The sequence below is a fragment of the Ahaetulla prasina genome, chromosome 1 (assembly GCF_028640845.1).
Source record: "Ahaetulla prasina isolate Xishuangbanna chromosome 1, ASM2864084v1, whole genome shotgun sequence".
Classification (NCBI taxonomy): Eukaryota; Metazoa; Chordata; class Lepidosauria; order Squamata; family Colubridae; genus Ahaetulla; species Ahaetulla prasina.
Genome location: NC_080539.1, coordinates 358,125,847 through 358,141,926, shown reverse-complemented (window position 1 = coordinate 358,141,926; position 16,080 = coordinate 358,125,847). Strand labels below are relative to the sequence as shown.

Sequence of the window (16,080 nt, the reverse complement as noted above, 5' to 3'; positions counted from 1 at the left end):
CTTCTTTGGAGAAGATAGTCTTCTTTGGAGAAGATAGTCCGCAATAGTTGAAGACAACTTTTTTGATGGCCTCAGAACCTGCAGCCTAACTCAAATGCCATTTAAAATTGGCTCAATGGCCTTTTTGAAGCTGCCTGGATTCTGCACTGAAGTTCAAGGAAAGTTTCAGTTCCTTAGGCAGCTTCAGCCACAGAGGAATTTCCTTACCAGATTGGAGGAATGTTGCAAGGAATGGAAATTAGTGCAAGGCCGGAGAGAATACACAAAGGCCTCTGACACTGAGCTGGCTGCCCTACCGGATAAAGTCTGTCACAATAAGGGAGGGGTTTTGTGCAACCCTGGATGATGAACTCCCATAAATGACTGGTAGGGTTACATGGGGAAACATAATCCAGGATTGATGTGTTCCTTTCTTGCCTTGGTTAGATCTAGAACTTTGTGTACCGGCTCCAGATATCTCCCTATTGCTGATTTACAGCCATTCCTAGCTTTCAAAAACTAGGAACAGGTTCCTAGGGATAATTGTTAACTAAGGACCTCTTGAGCAAAAATTCAGTCATGCTAATAGACAGGTTGCTTAATTATTCTAAGGATGTAACTGGGCCTAATCAGCCTTTTTTTTTTCAAATGAAATAGTACACAGTAAACATTCAGCCACAAAGGAAGATGGCAGAGGGATCCCTGGTATATGGAATGTGTCATGAGTACTCAGAAAAAGAAACATTTACATCTTTCTCTTGGAGGGAAGCTGATTCAGAGATCTATGTATAGGAAAGAAAATCCAGCGATCCCCGTATAGATAGAGAGTAGATTTGTTGCATGCATGTTAATAAATAATGTTGCTAAGAGCATCCCTTCTGAGCTTATTCTGGTTCAAGTGAGAATCCTATGCCTGATGCCAAGTGCTGTTTTCTTTTTTGGACACAGACCCAAAGTCCTTAGAAGCCTGAATGCTGCTTCTGCCCAGGCTGTTTTGTATTCCTGCAAAGTTAATGGCTGCTGTCTAGCAGAGAAAGCATCTCCATGTTGGCTCTGCTTGCAGAAAAGCGCAGAACCACGCATAGCCCAGATGTCAAGCACAACCAGTCAGTTATAAATTGCTCTTTTCAGAAAGGGTGTTTGGAAGCCAAGCGCTTCTGGAAGCTTTGGGCGCATCTCATTCTGGCTTGTAAATTCCAAGGCTGTGTGCTGTAGAGGAAGAGGCCCAGGCAAAATATCCTTCCCCTTGAATCCTTTGACTATCTTTATTATTTAATGTGGACCTTTTTCCCATTCTCCATTTTTTTTTTCTGATATAATGTAAATTGGTGATAGGCTGAGATATTGCTCCTGATTAGACCAGCCTTACAAATTGTTTTCATCTACCTGATAATAGATTGTAGAAGGCATTTTCTGGTGTTCTGATGGTATTCCCCTGCAGGTTTACACACGTATGCTGAATGTATTGATGTTCTAGATCAGGGGTCACCAACCTTTCAGACCTCAGGGACCACTAAATTCATGATTTTAAATCCTACGGACCACTAATATGATCTGCCTAATGACTGGCTGTGTGGGCGTGGCTAGGTGGTCACATGACTGGGTGGGCGTGGCCAACTCAATATCACTCACATCAAGAGGCACCTCACCAGCCTCTACTCACCCCTCCCAGCCACTCCTCTGACCGAGAAGGAGGCTCAGTAGAAGCACCTCACTGAGGACTATGAGCATAGGCTTTCCAAGCAGAGGGAAGACCTGTGGGAGTGCAAAGCCAGGTAGCGGTGCCTGGAGGCTCAGTGGGCTGAGATGGTCAGCCAGTTCCAGGCCATTATGCAGTCCCACTGGAACAAGGCCCTCCGGCTCTTCTCCACCAGAGGCACTTCCCTCCAGCCTTCACCCAAAGCCCAGCACCAGAAGGCTGAAGCAGACCCCAAGTTGGAATTTCTGCCCCCCTCTGACCCACACAAAAAGACCCCAAAGAGGGAGACTCTGCAGCAACACAAATGTTCATTGCACGTATCTGTCCCAGTGGCCGTAATTTGAGGACCTCTGATTTAGTGCAATATAAAAAATGCAAATAATTTTTCTGCGGACCACCAAAATTTTCTTGTGGGCCACCAGTTGGTGACCGCTGCTCTAGATTCTGCCAATTAAAGAGATAAAGAGGAGTTTTTATCTAAGCCGAGGTTCCCAACCAAGGGTGCTCGAACCCTCTTGGGGTGCGAGACGATATTCCAGGGGGTGCGAAAACTTGGGTTTAGAAGTTTCAAAATTATAGTGTAAATGCATAATTATATGCATATAATTATTTATTTTTTTAAAGGGTGCGAGAATATATCAGAAGCATTCTAGGGGTGTGGGGTATAGAAAAGTTTTGGAACCCCTGATCTAGGCTCTGTTGAGTGGCAGTTCTTAAAGAGGGTTTATGTGGATCACTTTTGTATGAGCTATCACAGCTTCCATACATTGCCAAAGATACCACACGCTCATTGTGGGAAATAGAATTGGTTGCTGAACACCAGAATTCTGTAGGATGAGAACTTGTACTGGGCTGCCCATTCATTAGAGCTGTTAGTTACAGCTTTTCGTTTGTCTTGAGCAAAAAGAATCTCTTTTGACCTTGCATGTCTTTCCCACCCTTCGAGGCAGATAAAATTTGGATTTCTGTCTCTTGCTGGAAAACCAGAGGAAACATTGTTGGTGATTTTGCATAGCATTAAAACCAAATGGTAGGCCACAGTTCTGTATAACAGAATGGGTATTCATGACATGTGGTTAGCCTTTATTTTACCCATTGGGCGATGAAGGAATCGTGAAGACAGCTGCATAGCTCTTCAGGACTACCTTAGACACTGTGAGTTCTGTTTGCCTTTCAGACAGTAAAAAAGAATAAAAGAAAGGCATTCAAATTAAGCCTGAATTGAGGTTCTTGAAACTTTCCAGAAGGACATATCTAGACACAACTCCCATTATCGGTAATAATTGGTCAGGCTGTCTGAAGTCGATTAGAACTGAAGTCAAATATATATATAGTTGGTTTCTAGAAGAGAGGCATATGTGTAAATAGGTAGTCCTTGACATACAACCATTCGTTTAGTGACCGTTCAAGGTTCTCTGGCACTGAATAAAGTGACTTTTGACTGTTTTTCATACAGTTTTCCTGTTTTTACTTATGACTGTTTTTCACTACTATTGCCATATCCCTGTGGTCACATAATCAAAATTCAGACCCTTGGCAACTACTCATATTTATGACTGTTGCAGTGTCCCAGGGTCATACGATCATCTTTTGCGACCTTCTGAGAAGCAAAATCAATGAGGAAGCCAGATTCATTTAACAAGAGTTTTACTAACTTAACAACTGCTGTGATTCACTTAACAACTGAGGCAATTGTAAAATGGGGCAAAGTCACTTAACGGTTGTCTTACTTAGCAATGGAAATGTTGGGCTCAAATATGGCCATAAGTCAAGGACTACCTGAAGTTACATACCAACCAACCAATTGTGCAGAAAGCAGAAGTAAAACTTATTCATTGTTTGGGGATGTCTGTAACTTAGCAATATCAGAATGAGTGATTTGGTGAAATTCTGTGGCAGTTTTGCACTTTATCTGAACTGTGTGATAATGGAATCCTAGCACTGTATATTGAGGACAAGAGAGAGTGGAACTTCTATGTTCTCCCTCTCTTGTTTCAATAGCATTCTGTTCCCATGCTGAGTTTCAGGACTTACTCCTCAACTTGTGAAAAAAAATGTTGGTAGTTCAGTTTCTAAGTGATAGCTGCTTCTTAATGCTTTGTTGTCTCAGTCTATCTTTGTTAAGCTCAACCAAGGTGGCTGTCTTTCTTTTCCTTTTCCTTATAAATTAACTGAAATAAATAACAAGGACGTGCAGTAACTGATATTTTTTTAAAACGTTATCTATACTTATCATCCACTACTGAACGTACACCATGCAGCTCCTGTATGCTTTCTCAGAGAAAGCCAAATATTGCTTTTGGGTGTTATTTAGACTGAACTCAAACTAGAGAGCAGTGGGAAGTCCTTTATAACAACTGAATTGTCCTTGAGTCTGTTTAAACAAAGAAAATGTTTGTCCATTGATAATTCTTTGGAGGGCAAGTGAATGATACGTTATTGCAGTCAGAAAATGAGAAGCTGAGATGGTAGGCAGCATCTTTAGGCCTTGTGTTCTGGCTGGCTACAAATGATCTGATGCCTTTCCTTTGCAAGTCCTTTTAACTTTATTCATACCTCTGCCTATTCTTGTATTGAGCCATTTCTTTGGGGGGGAAATGGCATTGGGGCATTTTTAGAAGATCCCAAGCAGAAATAGAGCCAGACCCATTAAAGCAGGGGTCCTCAACCCCCAGGCCACGGCCCACTACCAGGCCTTGAGCCTTTTGGAACCGAGTCATGGAAGAGATGGGAGAGCATGCGTGCATCCTTCCTTGCGCGAGTAGGAGGCATGCAAATGGAGCTGCGTGCGCATGGGTGCTTGCCTGCCCCTCATGCAGAACTATCCCCTCTCCCCCCAGTCCGGAAACCTTGGGGGGACTCTGCGTTATGATGGGCAGACCTGGCTGTGGGTAAGGATAACTTTCACCTTGCATTTCTCCCTTTTTTTCTAGCTCTCCGCCAGTAATCCTCTGTATGAGACATATTACAAGCAGGCAAGTGTGCTAAATTTCCTCTTTTCTTTTCTCTCCCTTGAAACCTTGCCTTTTTTCTTAACTATTGGCTAATATGGGCACCCAGCATATGTGTTTTGTAGACATTGTGCTGGTCTATTAGAAAGTGAATACAAAATGTACAAGTTCATTTAATATTACAAAAGCAGCATTGATTTATGTATTATTATGATGTCAATTTATATAGCTGCCCATCTTAAATTCATGAGTCTGGGTGGCTATTTGTAGTTTGTAAGCTTTTTCTTGCAGCCCTTGAATCTTCCTTTGAGTGAACCTGGCTAACAAAACTCTTTTAAAGTGAAATAAGGATCATGGTTTGCTCTATTTAAATTAGTTCCCCGAAAAAAACCAAGAACAAGCTGTATGCTAAGCAAATAGCACTGTGTAGTAAACGAAGCAAGAATAACATATATCAATATGCTGCTGATGCATTGAGACACTAGAATTGTACTGAATTCTGCCTTCATGTCACGTATGATAGAATATAATAGCATGTAATGCTATTGCTTTGATGAAGCCCTGTCAATAGGTCACAAAGTATAAGTTAAAAAGTTGTTTGAATTTACACAGGCATAGATGAAGTTGTTCAGAAGATAACCAAATTACCTGTAAACCCTCTTCCTTGATTCACTGTGGTGGGAAAACGTATTGAATGTATAGTAACAGTCTACCTACTTTAATCCATTATAGGTCTGTTGTTCCAGTACTATATAGATCATTTACCCTATACGCAAGATATCCATAACTTTTGATATATCACTTGTGTTCAAACTTTTTGGCTAGTGGATGCATTTGAAATTTTGAGATATGTTCTGGATTCTTCCATAAAAGGGGAACTATTTAATTCACAAAATGACTGCCAAGGGGCATTGTGAGCCCCACTGAGCCTGGGGATTGGAGCTTGATGGCCATGAAGGAAGAGGTCCCCTATAGCAGGGGTCTCCAACCTTGGCAACCTTAAGCCTAGAGGACTTCAACTCCCAGAATTGCCCAGACAGCTTTGTTGGCTGGGGAATTCTGGGAGTTGAAATCTTCCAGGCTTAAAGTTGCCAAGGTTGGAGACCCCTGCCCTACCACAGTCTCCTACTATGTTGAGAACTCAAATCTAGAACATGTACATCTGTAACAGATCCGACCTTCAGATCAAAACGTAGCAACAATAAGGCAAGCTCAGACCCTACAAATTAGCATTCGACTTTCATATTATATTTTCAGCACAATCCGTAACTTTAATCCATTATGTGGGAAATCTTGTATTTCCTGCATTTTCAAATCAAAAGAAATTTACTTCAATTTCAAATTCAGTGTAAACAACTCAGAAAGCTTTGTCAGAGGAGATATTACAACTTTTGGCACCAAGCCAGAGTTATTGCAATTTATAAAATAACCAAACTTTAGAATGCCAAACTTTTGCATTAAAGAAATAAGATTAGGTGATTTACATCATGTCAGAAAGATCTATATTGTACTCAGCCTTATGAGGTTGTTAACATCATCAGAAACTTTAATAATACAAATTAATGAGGCTAAAAGCTAAATTGAAAAGAATAGTGGATAAAATAAATAATCAAACTCTACGTCCTATTTCCCAATGCAATTAGGCCTCTGTTGGCTTGTTCTGTTCTTACTATAGCAGCAGCAATAGCACTCAGACTAATATACTGCTTTACAGACCTCTCTAAGCGGTTTACAGAATCAGCATTATTTCCCACAACAATCTGGGTTCTCATTTTACTGGAATGATGGAAGGCTGAGTCAACCTTGAGCCTGGTGAGATTCGAACTGCCAAATTGCAGCCAGACAGCAGTCAGCAGAAGTAGCCTGCAGTACTGCATTCTAACCACTGCGCCACCTGGCTCTTCAGGAATGTGTTAAGATACTTCTTAAGGGTGCTTTTATTCAAAACATGTATATAGTAGTCCCCATCTTACGGTTGGCCCATAGTGAGGAAGTGAGATAAAAGTGACTTGTTCCTTTCCTTTTGGGGGTTTGCTGAAGAGTTAATATTTTCTTTGCAGGTGGATCCAGCTTGCACTGGTAGAGTTGGGTCCAGTGATGCAGCTCTGTTTCTCAAAAAGTCTGGTCTTACCGATGCTATCTTGGGGAAAGTAAGTCAGGCATCTTCTCTGTTCTAACGCCAGAGTAAAATACATGTTAGGGAAACCAGTTGCAAATCTACATTATTCAGAGACAGTCTCTGGAGTCACTTGACACAAATGACTGCCTGAATCTCTGAAGAAACCTTGTGCTGCTTTGCTGACTTTGGCAGCTGCTTTCAGATAAAACAAATGTAAGAAGAGGAAAGAGAATCCGTTGGAAAGGTCTTAACTCTCCTCTATAAGGAGTCACCTTATAGGGGAGATCGGCAGCATAAAAATGTAATAATAAATACATCATAAATACTGTTTACCAGTGTTTCTCAACCCTGGCAGCTTGAAGATATGTGGATTTCGACACCCAGGGCTGGGGAATCCTGGGAGTTGAAGTCCACACATCTTCAACTTGCCACGGTTGAGAAACACTATGATTTATTATTAAACACCCAAATTTCTCCCTGTCATGCATGAGTCATAGTAATTCATCAATTTATAATTTTTCTCTTTAAAATATATATATATCTGGAATGATACTAAGCAAATATAAAGGCTTTAAAAATAATCTGAAATATATTAGTAAAGATAAAGGCATGAGAAATTCTTCTGTACCTGCTACCTTCCAGGGGCTCGATGGGCTCTAGGTCTCATTAATTTCGTTCAGTGAATTATGGTTGTGGCTGTACATAAGAATAAAGGCAGAAGAAAATAATACAGCATTGGATGCAGCACTTCCTGTCTCTAGGAGGAGTAGATTTGAAGAGGCAGATTACTTTCCGTCTCTATTTTGAAAGGGTTTTTGCTTTCAGTTGAATGATGTCAGCATGCAATTTTGTATATTCATAGATATGGGATTTAGCAGATCCAGAGGGCAAAGGATTTCTGGATAAACAGGTATGTGAATACATCAATTTTGAGATAAAGCCACCTCCATCTGTTGAAACTTCTCCTTTGAAATAGCTAAACCTAAAGAATCTGGGTTGAAACTAGGGCCTCATCTCCAATGGGAATGTCTGTTTGAAAGAGCAGAACACACAATTAGGTCTAGTTCTGCCTGAATATCGAGACAATGCTGTCACTGAATGTCCACCAGTCTGGTGAAAGAGCTAGACAGTCTATTGAAGAATGTTCTTTTTCATGAAAATAAAGGTAGACATTTGGCTTGTGAACAGAGAACCTATTTCCCCTCATTCTCCATGCTTTTCTGTCTCGTTCAGGGATTCTTCATTGCGCTGCGGCTAATTGCCTGTGCCCAGAGCGGTCACGATATCATTCTCAGCAACTTAAATTTGACGTTACCTCCTCCGAAATTTGTAAGTTGTTAATAAGTGCCTTGAAAAGGGCTGTTTTTGACTGGAACATAAGTGGTGTCTGACAGATACAGAATTAAGAGTTTTTGGTTTCCTAAATGTGGCTGATAAACTTTGTGACTTGAGGCTTGGCTGCCTCAGTTAAGTGTTTCTGTATTTCAAAGAAAACCATAGGAAGTGCTTTGATGTATTTTATTTGTTGTTGCAGCATGACAATACAAGCCCCCTGCTGCTTGCTTCCACAGATGCTCATTGGGCTGTCAGAGTAAGTGTCCAAGAGAAAAATATGAGTTGGCCTCACTTGTCCAGTAAGGAGACCCTTTTCTTAATTAAGCTTTTTAACTTTGTGCCTCAATTGAACTCTTATTTTTTTATTAGTATGAATGATTAATACCAGTTTCATGTAAATTACTATAGGCAGCATGAAATTGAATTTACTATTTTCCTAGTTGTGTAATACCACCTATGTGCAACATTTACCAAAGAATGTATGCAACATTTACAAAACCTTAACAATAATTTCAGGGAACTTACAAACATTCTTTATAGTTAGTCCTCATTTAGTGACTGCCTCAATTAGAAAATATTTACAGTTACACTAATGATGAAAATATAACTTTGCAACCCGTCCTTCCATTTACGATCTTTGCAAGTCTCTAAAGCATAGGAAAGCTGAAATAAGATCATAAGCACAGTCACAGTTTCACTTAGCAACTGCTTTGCTTAATGACCAAGTTGCTGGTCCCAGTTGGGGTTGTTAAATGAGGATTACCTGTAGCATTATTTCTTTGGTATTTCCAGGTGAGACTTTTAACTATGCACTCCCTGCTTTCTTCGTAAAATGTTACAGGGAGTCCAAGCAATATTACCTTCTATTTGAAACTGTCTTGTGTTTTCCTCCTGCTTCTTTCACGTTTTCTCCTTCCACAAAGGATTCATTGTGGAAGAAAAAACAGTATGTAACGTAATTTTTTTAAATAGCCTCTACAAAAGCATTACTTAATATGGAAATAGAAAACTGAATTTCAAGATAGTAATGTTTTGCAGTCTTTGGAAAACAACAGCTTACACCTCAATATAAACCAATTTTAGTCTGTTCCTTCTTAATTAGGTAGAAGAAAGAGCCAAGTTTGATGGCATTTTTGAAAGCCTTTTACCAGTCAATGGTTTACTTTCTGGAGATAAAGTGAAGCCAGTATTGATGAACTCCAAACTACCTCTTGATGTCTTGGGAAGGGTAAGCAAAATTCTACCTCCCCCCCCTCCCCCCCCCCATCCACGTGATCTGCTTTCAATTGAGGCAAATATTTGTACTAGAGTACAATAAAATTGGATCCTTCTCAGAATTTCAAGCAATCTGGGCTCTTAAAGTTTGGTTCCGACTGATTTATCTTGCTGCCTTAAAGAATGAGGGAACTGAGAAACGCTCCGCTGAAACAACTGTATTCAAAATCAGATTGCTCAAATATTAGTCTTTCTCACTCTTTTGCATGTGCTTTTAAAATACCTTACCATGCTTCTTGCCTGGTGTTTTGCTGCTAATCAGTTATTGAAGTTTTTAAATTGTTAATTAGGTTATGGTCAGGTAAATGATTAGACTTGCAAATGGGGGTGGCGGGGTGGCACAAAAAGAATTAACCAGCTGAATAAAAAATCTGGGATTATCCATGACAAACCATGATGAAATGTCTTTTTTTTTTTAAAAAAAATTCCTTTAACTCCTCTTCTGATACATCCTTTTTTCCCTTGCCTTTGTATCCAAATGGTTATAGGTGTGGGATCTCAGTGATATTGATAAAGATGGGCACCTTGACAGAGATGAATTTGCCGTGGTAAGTTCCCTCTGCTTGCTCTTGTCATGTAACCGAAGGGGATTTCTGAGTGCCTCGCTTTTCGGGTCAGGGCTATGTCCCAAGCCCTCATTTTCATAGAGGAGGCCGATCACAGTAGGAATCCACAGTATCAAACTCCTTGGTTAGTTTTCCTTTTCCCAGGGTTCTATCCACCTCTGTTAGTCCAGCTTCCCTCCCTCCAGCCCTTGCCTGACCTGCTCTCTCTCATGCTTGGCACTACCTCTCCGCCATCTTCCCCTCCTCCTCCTCCTCTTCCTCCTCCTCCTCCTTGTTGCCCTCTGCAGACGTCTTTTCCCTCTGGGCCTTGCAGGCGATGCACCTGGTCTACCGTGCCCTTGAGAAGGAACCCGTCCCCTCTGTGTTGCCCCCATCTCTTGTTCCACCTTCCAAGCGGAAGAAAGTGCCAATCTTTCCTGGGGCAGTGCCAGTTCTTCCAGCCAGTCCTCCCCCCAAAGACAGTTTGCGATCCACTCCGTCACACGGCAGCGTCAACAGCCTCAACAGCACAGGAAGCTTATCCCCCAAACACAGCCTGAAGCAAACACAGGTAGGTGTAGCCTCTGGCAGAGAATGCAAGCATATTGTGCAAAGGTGAGCCTCCCCCCCTTTTTTTTTTAAATTGGAGTGTGTATGTGTAGAAAGGATTGTGTCTAGAACAGGGGTGTCAAACTCAAGATCTGGCCCATGGGGCTGCCCTGGAAATAGTGAAAGACCGGCCCACGGTGCCTCTGCTAGTGAAAACAGAGCTCCATTTTTGCTGGCAGAGGGTTGCAGGAGGCCAGCCCAGCCGAAAACGGAGCTCGGCAGTCCATTTTTGCTGGCAGAGTGCTCAGGCCACGTGCCCCCTGACATGAATGATGTCAAGCTGGCCACGCCCACCCTGGTCATGCCCGCCCTGGCCACCCCCCCCCCAAGGTCAAACGCAACCCTCATCAGGATGTGGCCCTCAATGAAATCATGTTTGATACCCCTGGTCTAGGAGATCTTTATAATTGTGGCATGTAAGTACAACAGATCTGACTAGAAGTTCATTACAGATTTCTGTACTTAATATAACATTTATACCAAATTTGATCCTACATCCATGTAACTCAGTATCCTACTTCAGAAATGACTACTTGGTTTTCTGGAAAGCTCCAAATAGTGGGCAAAACTCTTGTTTCGTAGAATTCCCCAACAAAAGCATTGAGAAGCAAATTGCGTTCTTTGAACATAGTGCTTCCACAAGCGACTGGTAGATTGGCCATCACTTGAGAACTTTCTATGGAGCCATCTGCAAATAGCCTTTCTGGCTTTAAATCCTGGTCTTTTTAACTTTGCATTATCAGTGTAACTTAGTAGAAACCCCTTAGGAGAGAACTTGCCATGCTGCCAAACTGCTCACGATGGATGATTTCTGGGATTGAACAGTGAAGAAGCTTCTTTTCAGGACCTTTATCCTGAATAATTGAAACCGAAGTAGGTTAGAACTATAAGCTTAATTTTTAGATAAACTTGTATTGATGAAGGCTGAGGAATACTGGGGAAACTGGAAGGAGTAGTGACCTACAGCCAACGGCGGGACAGTTTTTCTGCCCAAGTAACTTTGGAGAAAGTTGGTAGTGGGATGCTTTGTCTAGGCTGTAACTTCTTACATGACACTTTCATCTGCAAAATCAGTCAGTTAAGAAGCTCTGTTCTTAATTCAGCCGTCTGCAAACTGGGTGGTGCCATTGACTGACAAGATTCGCTATGATGAAATATTTCTGAAGACAGATTTGGACCTGGATGGCTTTGTGAGCGGCCAGGAAGTGAAGGATATTTTCATGCACTCAGGGCTTTCCCAGAACCTCTTAGCACACATATGGTATGAATTTTCCTTCCCTTCTCCCTTTTTATCATACGAGATGATGTTTTCCAATCAAAAGTACTGTGTGAAATTGTCCTTTTTATTGGCTTATGGGAAGTACAGGCATTGCTCTTAAGGCCACAGATGCTGTCTTGAGATTGAGTAAGCTGTGGAATCAGCTGAAAGCTTCTGAGATACTCCGCATCTCTTGAACAGCAACTGTCTTATTGAGCAGTCTATGGAAGCAGTCTATTGTTGTTGTTTTTCTGGCAGGGCATTGGCTGATACCAGGCAAATGGGAAAGCTCAACAAAGATCAGTTTGCACTCGCCATGTACCTCATTCAGCAGAAAGTCAGCAAAGGCATTGACCCACCACAGGTGCTGCTCCCAGATATGATCCCTCCTTCTGAAAGGACCACTCCTGTCCAGGTGAACTCATAGCATAGACATCTATTCTGACGCTCTCATAAGGACCTTGCTTGCCTTTTCCTCTGACAACTGATACTTGCAGGGAAAAAAGTTCTTAAAACTATTTACTATTAAATGGTTTTGTCTTCTTGCTGCCAAAAACATGAGACCATATTTGGAGCAAGAAAGTTAGCCCTGTTTGCTGCTAATGTTTTTGTTTTGAATCTATATACTGCTAAAGCTCTTGGGTCTGTTGGTTTGTAACCCTCAAATGGGAAAAATTGGAAAATACAGGGCAGCAATTATTGAACCATTAAGCTGTGAACGGCTTAATTTACAGAATGCCCAGACTCCTGTAGGAGTAAAATTTAGAAAAGTTGTGGTCACTTCAGGACCTCCACACCTTCCGACTATACTACCCAAAAACCTGTAGGCTGTGTGTTGGAAAGGAAGATGGGAGGGGTGTATCCCCATCCTCTTTCCCGCCTCCCTTGGCCCCTGTGCCCAATCAGCTGGCAGCAAGCCTCGATGAACAGACAGCCATTGGCTGCTTTGGACCTGAGGCCGATATTTGTAATGTTTTAATGGCTGGGTCCATTGAGGGAAGGATGAGTGACTTGGATTCAATTTTCCTCATGGTCTGATGCTCTATTTGCTTCCCACCCCCTCAGCAGAGTGTCAGGGAGTTCTCCAGATCAGCTGAAGAGGAGGAGGAGGAGGCAGCTGTGCTGGCAGTTTCATCAGGCTCTCCTGAGGGGAAGGGAAATGGCACAAGCCTATATTACATATAGAAAGAAGAATGGGTTGCCTAGTACGAATAGAATGATGTCCGAAGGCCAGCACCAGGTTTCAGCAGTTGAAAAGCTGGCTCTGGAGAACTGATGTCTCTAAATCACTGTGGCCCAGATGCAGTGAATCCACCCTCTTGCTTGTCCCTGCTCCTGTTCTCTTGTTTCCACTTCTTCTCTCTGGTTCTGTTGGAAGACTGTGCAAGTCCTCTTGTTTCACTGACTTCTCCCAGAATTGCCTGAGCTCCTGCCCCTCTGTCCTTTTTTCCTCTAGACTCTCTCAGGCTACTTGGCCTCTGTAGGAACTGAGATCTCGACACTCACAGAAATGCGTCGTGTGAGTAAATGGGGCACTCTGAAGAACGCAGCCCCTCCCCATCAAACCTCAGGTGGCATTTGCTTTCTCCATGCAAAACACCTTCCCCCCCCCCCCCACCTAAGCAGCTTTGTGGAGCTTCCTCACGTGATGCGGAAGGCAGGGTGGAGGAGATGGGGGGGGCTGATGAGAAAGGAGGAATTCTGCTGTTCCTGAGTCATCTTAAAATGATTCCTAATAGCAGTTCAAAATGGATAAAAGTGGATCTTGATTCAGATGTGTTTTCTTTTGCCAGCATCCATTCTTTACTGTTTCATCCTTGTCTTGTCAGGCTTTTTTTTTTTTTTTTTTTTTTGCTATTTTCTGCTGCTTGAAATTTTGGTTTTCTACAAGGCGGGTTTTTTTCGTAATTTAAGAGTTGCTATATCCCATTCCACATGCCGGAGGCTGGAGTTGTGCATTTGTAGACTGGGAATGCAAGAGACCTGCTCTATGCTTGAATGAAAAATACCAAATGTCCAAAATGAACGGGCTCATGAAGCTGGGTGTGACATGGGATTTGGCTGCTTCAGTGGGAATATTTACTTTCTAACAGGACAGCTCAAGTTCTGTTGGATCAGGAGAATTCACTGGCGTGAAAGAACTGGATGATATCAGCCAAGAGATTGCACAGCTACAAAGGTAAGCTAGTATGTGGATGAGAGAGTGGTCTCTTAAACAATCTCATGAGTTGCAAAGTTTGTTTTAATATAATCTATTGTGTAGCAGTTTTAATATGTGTGTGTGTGATGTAGCCTCTAAATTAATGGTTCTATGTGACAGCCTCATCAGACCAGGAAATCAACTCCACAGAAAAGCTAAAACTACTTTTATTGAGTTGGGCTATAATAATTGGAATCTTGCAGGTCTGATTGTGCTGAAGCTCCTTCCCCTTCTTATACTCCAGTGAAGCAGGGAGGTATCTTCCGGAGCCATTTCCAAATGGTGTTTTTTTGCCATGTTCAGTAAAAAAAAATCCAGAAAATCCAGTATTTTGATTAAGCCCCTTCTGTCTAGACAATAGTGCCTACGTATCTCCATCAAAGGCTTCTTCCTTACCCTCTAGAATAGCCTCGTTATTGACCTTTTCTTCTATAGAAGAAATGCTGAGTCTGACTGTGTTTTAAAAATCAACTAAATCTATAAACAATATAAAACTGCCATTAATCCAACTGCAAAGTACAGGCAGACCTCAAGTCATAACCACAACTGGGCCCAAAATTTCTGTTGCTTAGTGAGACATTTGCTAAGTGAGTTTTGCCCCATTTTATAATGCCTTATTTTTAGCTGCAGACGATAGCCTTTTCTGAGAATTCTTTCCATTCCTAAAAATGAATTTGCACTTTGGGCAGCTAAGATTCTTTAGGTGTTATAGAAAACAAGTTTTACATTGCTAGAAATGCTCATTTCGAATAGAAAAACCTACTTCACAGCAATATAACTAGAATCATAACTTCCTCTTTGAAACTTGTTTGGAAAGGTGGTGCTTTGTTGTCATGATTCAAGGACCCAAATTACTGGTAGTTGCAACATTTAACTAAAGTCAGTATTAATTATACATGTGTGAGAGTGTGATTTTCTAATTAGAACTAAAACATCCATGATATCATTTTTTTCATGGTTGCAATGTTCAGATTTAGATGAAAGGATTTTCACTTGGGTTATTTAGTGCATATTTCAGTTTGTGATTATTTTTTTCTACCAGCCAGTCAGTGTTACAAGCTCATATAGCAATAGCACTTAGACTTATATACCACTTCACAATGCTTTACAGCCCTCTCCAAGCGGTTTAGAATCAGCATATTGCCCCCAACAATCTGGCTTCTCATTTTTCCAATCTTGGAAAACAGAAGACTGAATCAACCTTGAGCCACAGCCTGTGATTTGGGGATCTCTGGGCTAGAAAAAGAAAATCAGATACGTATGCCATGATTTTTTAATGTTTATTTTGTTTACACTGTAGAGAGAAATATTCTCTGGAGCAAGACATCCGAGAAAGAGAAGGAGCTATCCGGCAGAAAACCAATGAAGTTCAGGTAATGCTATGAATGGCTGTGTCTGTCTGTCCGTCTATATGTCTGTCTGTCTGTCTCTTTGTTCTTATCAGAACCACAGTTCAAAAGTTATAAGACGAACTAAATCCTCTACCAAAAAAAAATAAAATCATTTTCTTCAAAGAAAAACAGTCTTTTCTCCAAGGGCTTGGGGATGGATTAAATCCCTCCTTTCCCTCCTTTCTCTCTTCTCCCTTACATGTTTTTCAGAAAAAAAGGAAGAATATGAGATTTTATTTGTTTAATAATCCTTACTCTAGAATCCAACTAGTTACCCTGATATCTGTCAGAACACAAACATCAAGTAGTATTCCCTAGATTTAAGGGAGGACTCTAAATAATCCCAAATGCCTTATTTGTCTTTTCTCCCATTGTGTAGGTGACTGCAATATTTTAGCACTGGCCATAGAAAACATTTTATAGGAATAGGTAAGGAATAAGCCCTGATATCCTGGCATGTGAGCTCTTTTTTCAAGTTCTTTCAGTGATCCAGTTCAAGCATGGCTCCCAAAATGTTAAATGACAGGTTTTGACCCTTAGGCTTTATCACACATGTGGAAGGGGGGATTTTTTTTTTGTTTAACACGTTTATGTATTAAATAATCTTCCCAAAGACAAACTAGCTAGACAGATTTGTTCTATAAGACAGGCACCATGACAGAGAAGGCACATTTTCTGAGGCCTACCAGAAAGGGACACACTTTCTTTAAGCAAAGCTA

At 41.4% G+C, this 16,080-nt stretch overlaps 1 protein-coding gene across 10 annotated transcripts in view; it reads left to right on the top strand.

The window, feature by feature from the left end:
* Positions 1-16,080, top strand: part of EPS15L1 (epidermal growth factor receptor pathway substrate 15 like 1) — a 61,328-nt gene that overhangs the window by 1,387 nt on the left and 43,861 nt on the right. For all 10 annotated transcript variants that reach the window (XR_009152727.1, XR_009152728.1, XM_058163195.1 and 7 more), the window contains exons 2-13: positions 4,612-4,653; positions 6,690-6,779; positions 7,611-7,658; positions 7,982-8,077; positions 8,283-8,339; positions 9,186-9,311; positions 9,847-9,906; positions 10,238-10,474; positions 11,616-11,773; positions 12,029-12,185; positions 13,864-13,949; positions 15,271-15,343. Coding sequence is in view for 8 of the 10 variants with exons in the window: in XM_058163195.1 (XP_058019178.1) it covers positions 4,612-4,653; positions 6,690-6,779; positions 7,611-7,658; positions 7,982-8,077; positions 8,283-8,339; positions 9,186-9,311; positions 9,847-9,906; positions 10,238-10,474; positions 11,616-11,773; positions 12,029-12,185; positions 13,864-13,949; positions 15,271-15,343 (1,230 nt within the window). In the remaining 2 variants the exon portion in view is untranslated. The remainder of the gene's footprint in view (positions 1-4,611; positions 4,654-6,689; positions 6,780-7,610; positions 7,659-7,981; positions 8,078-8,282; positions 8,340-9,185; positions 9,312-9,846; positions 9,907-10,237; positions 10,475-11,615; positions 11,774-12,028; positions 12,186-13,863; positions 13,950-15,270; positions 15,344-16,080) is intronic.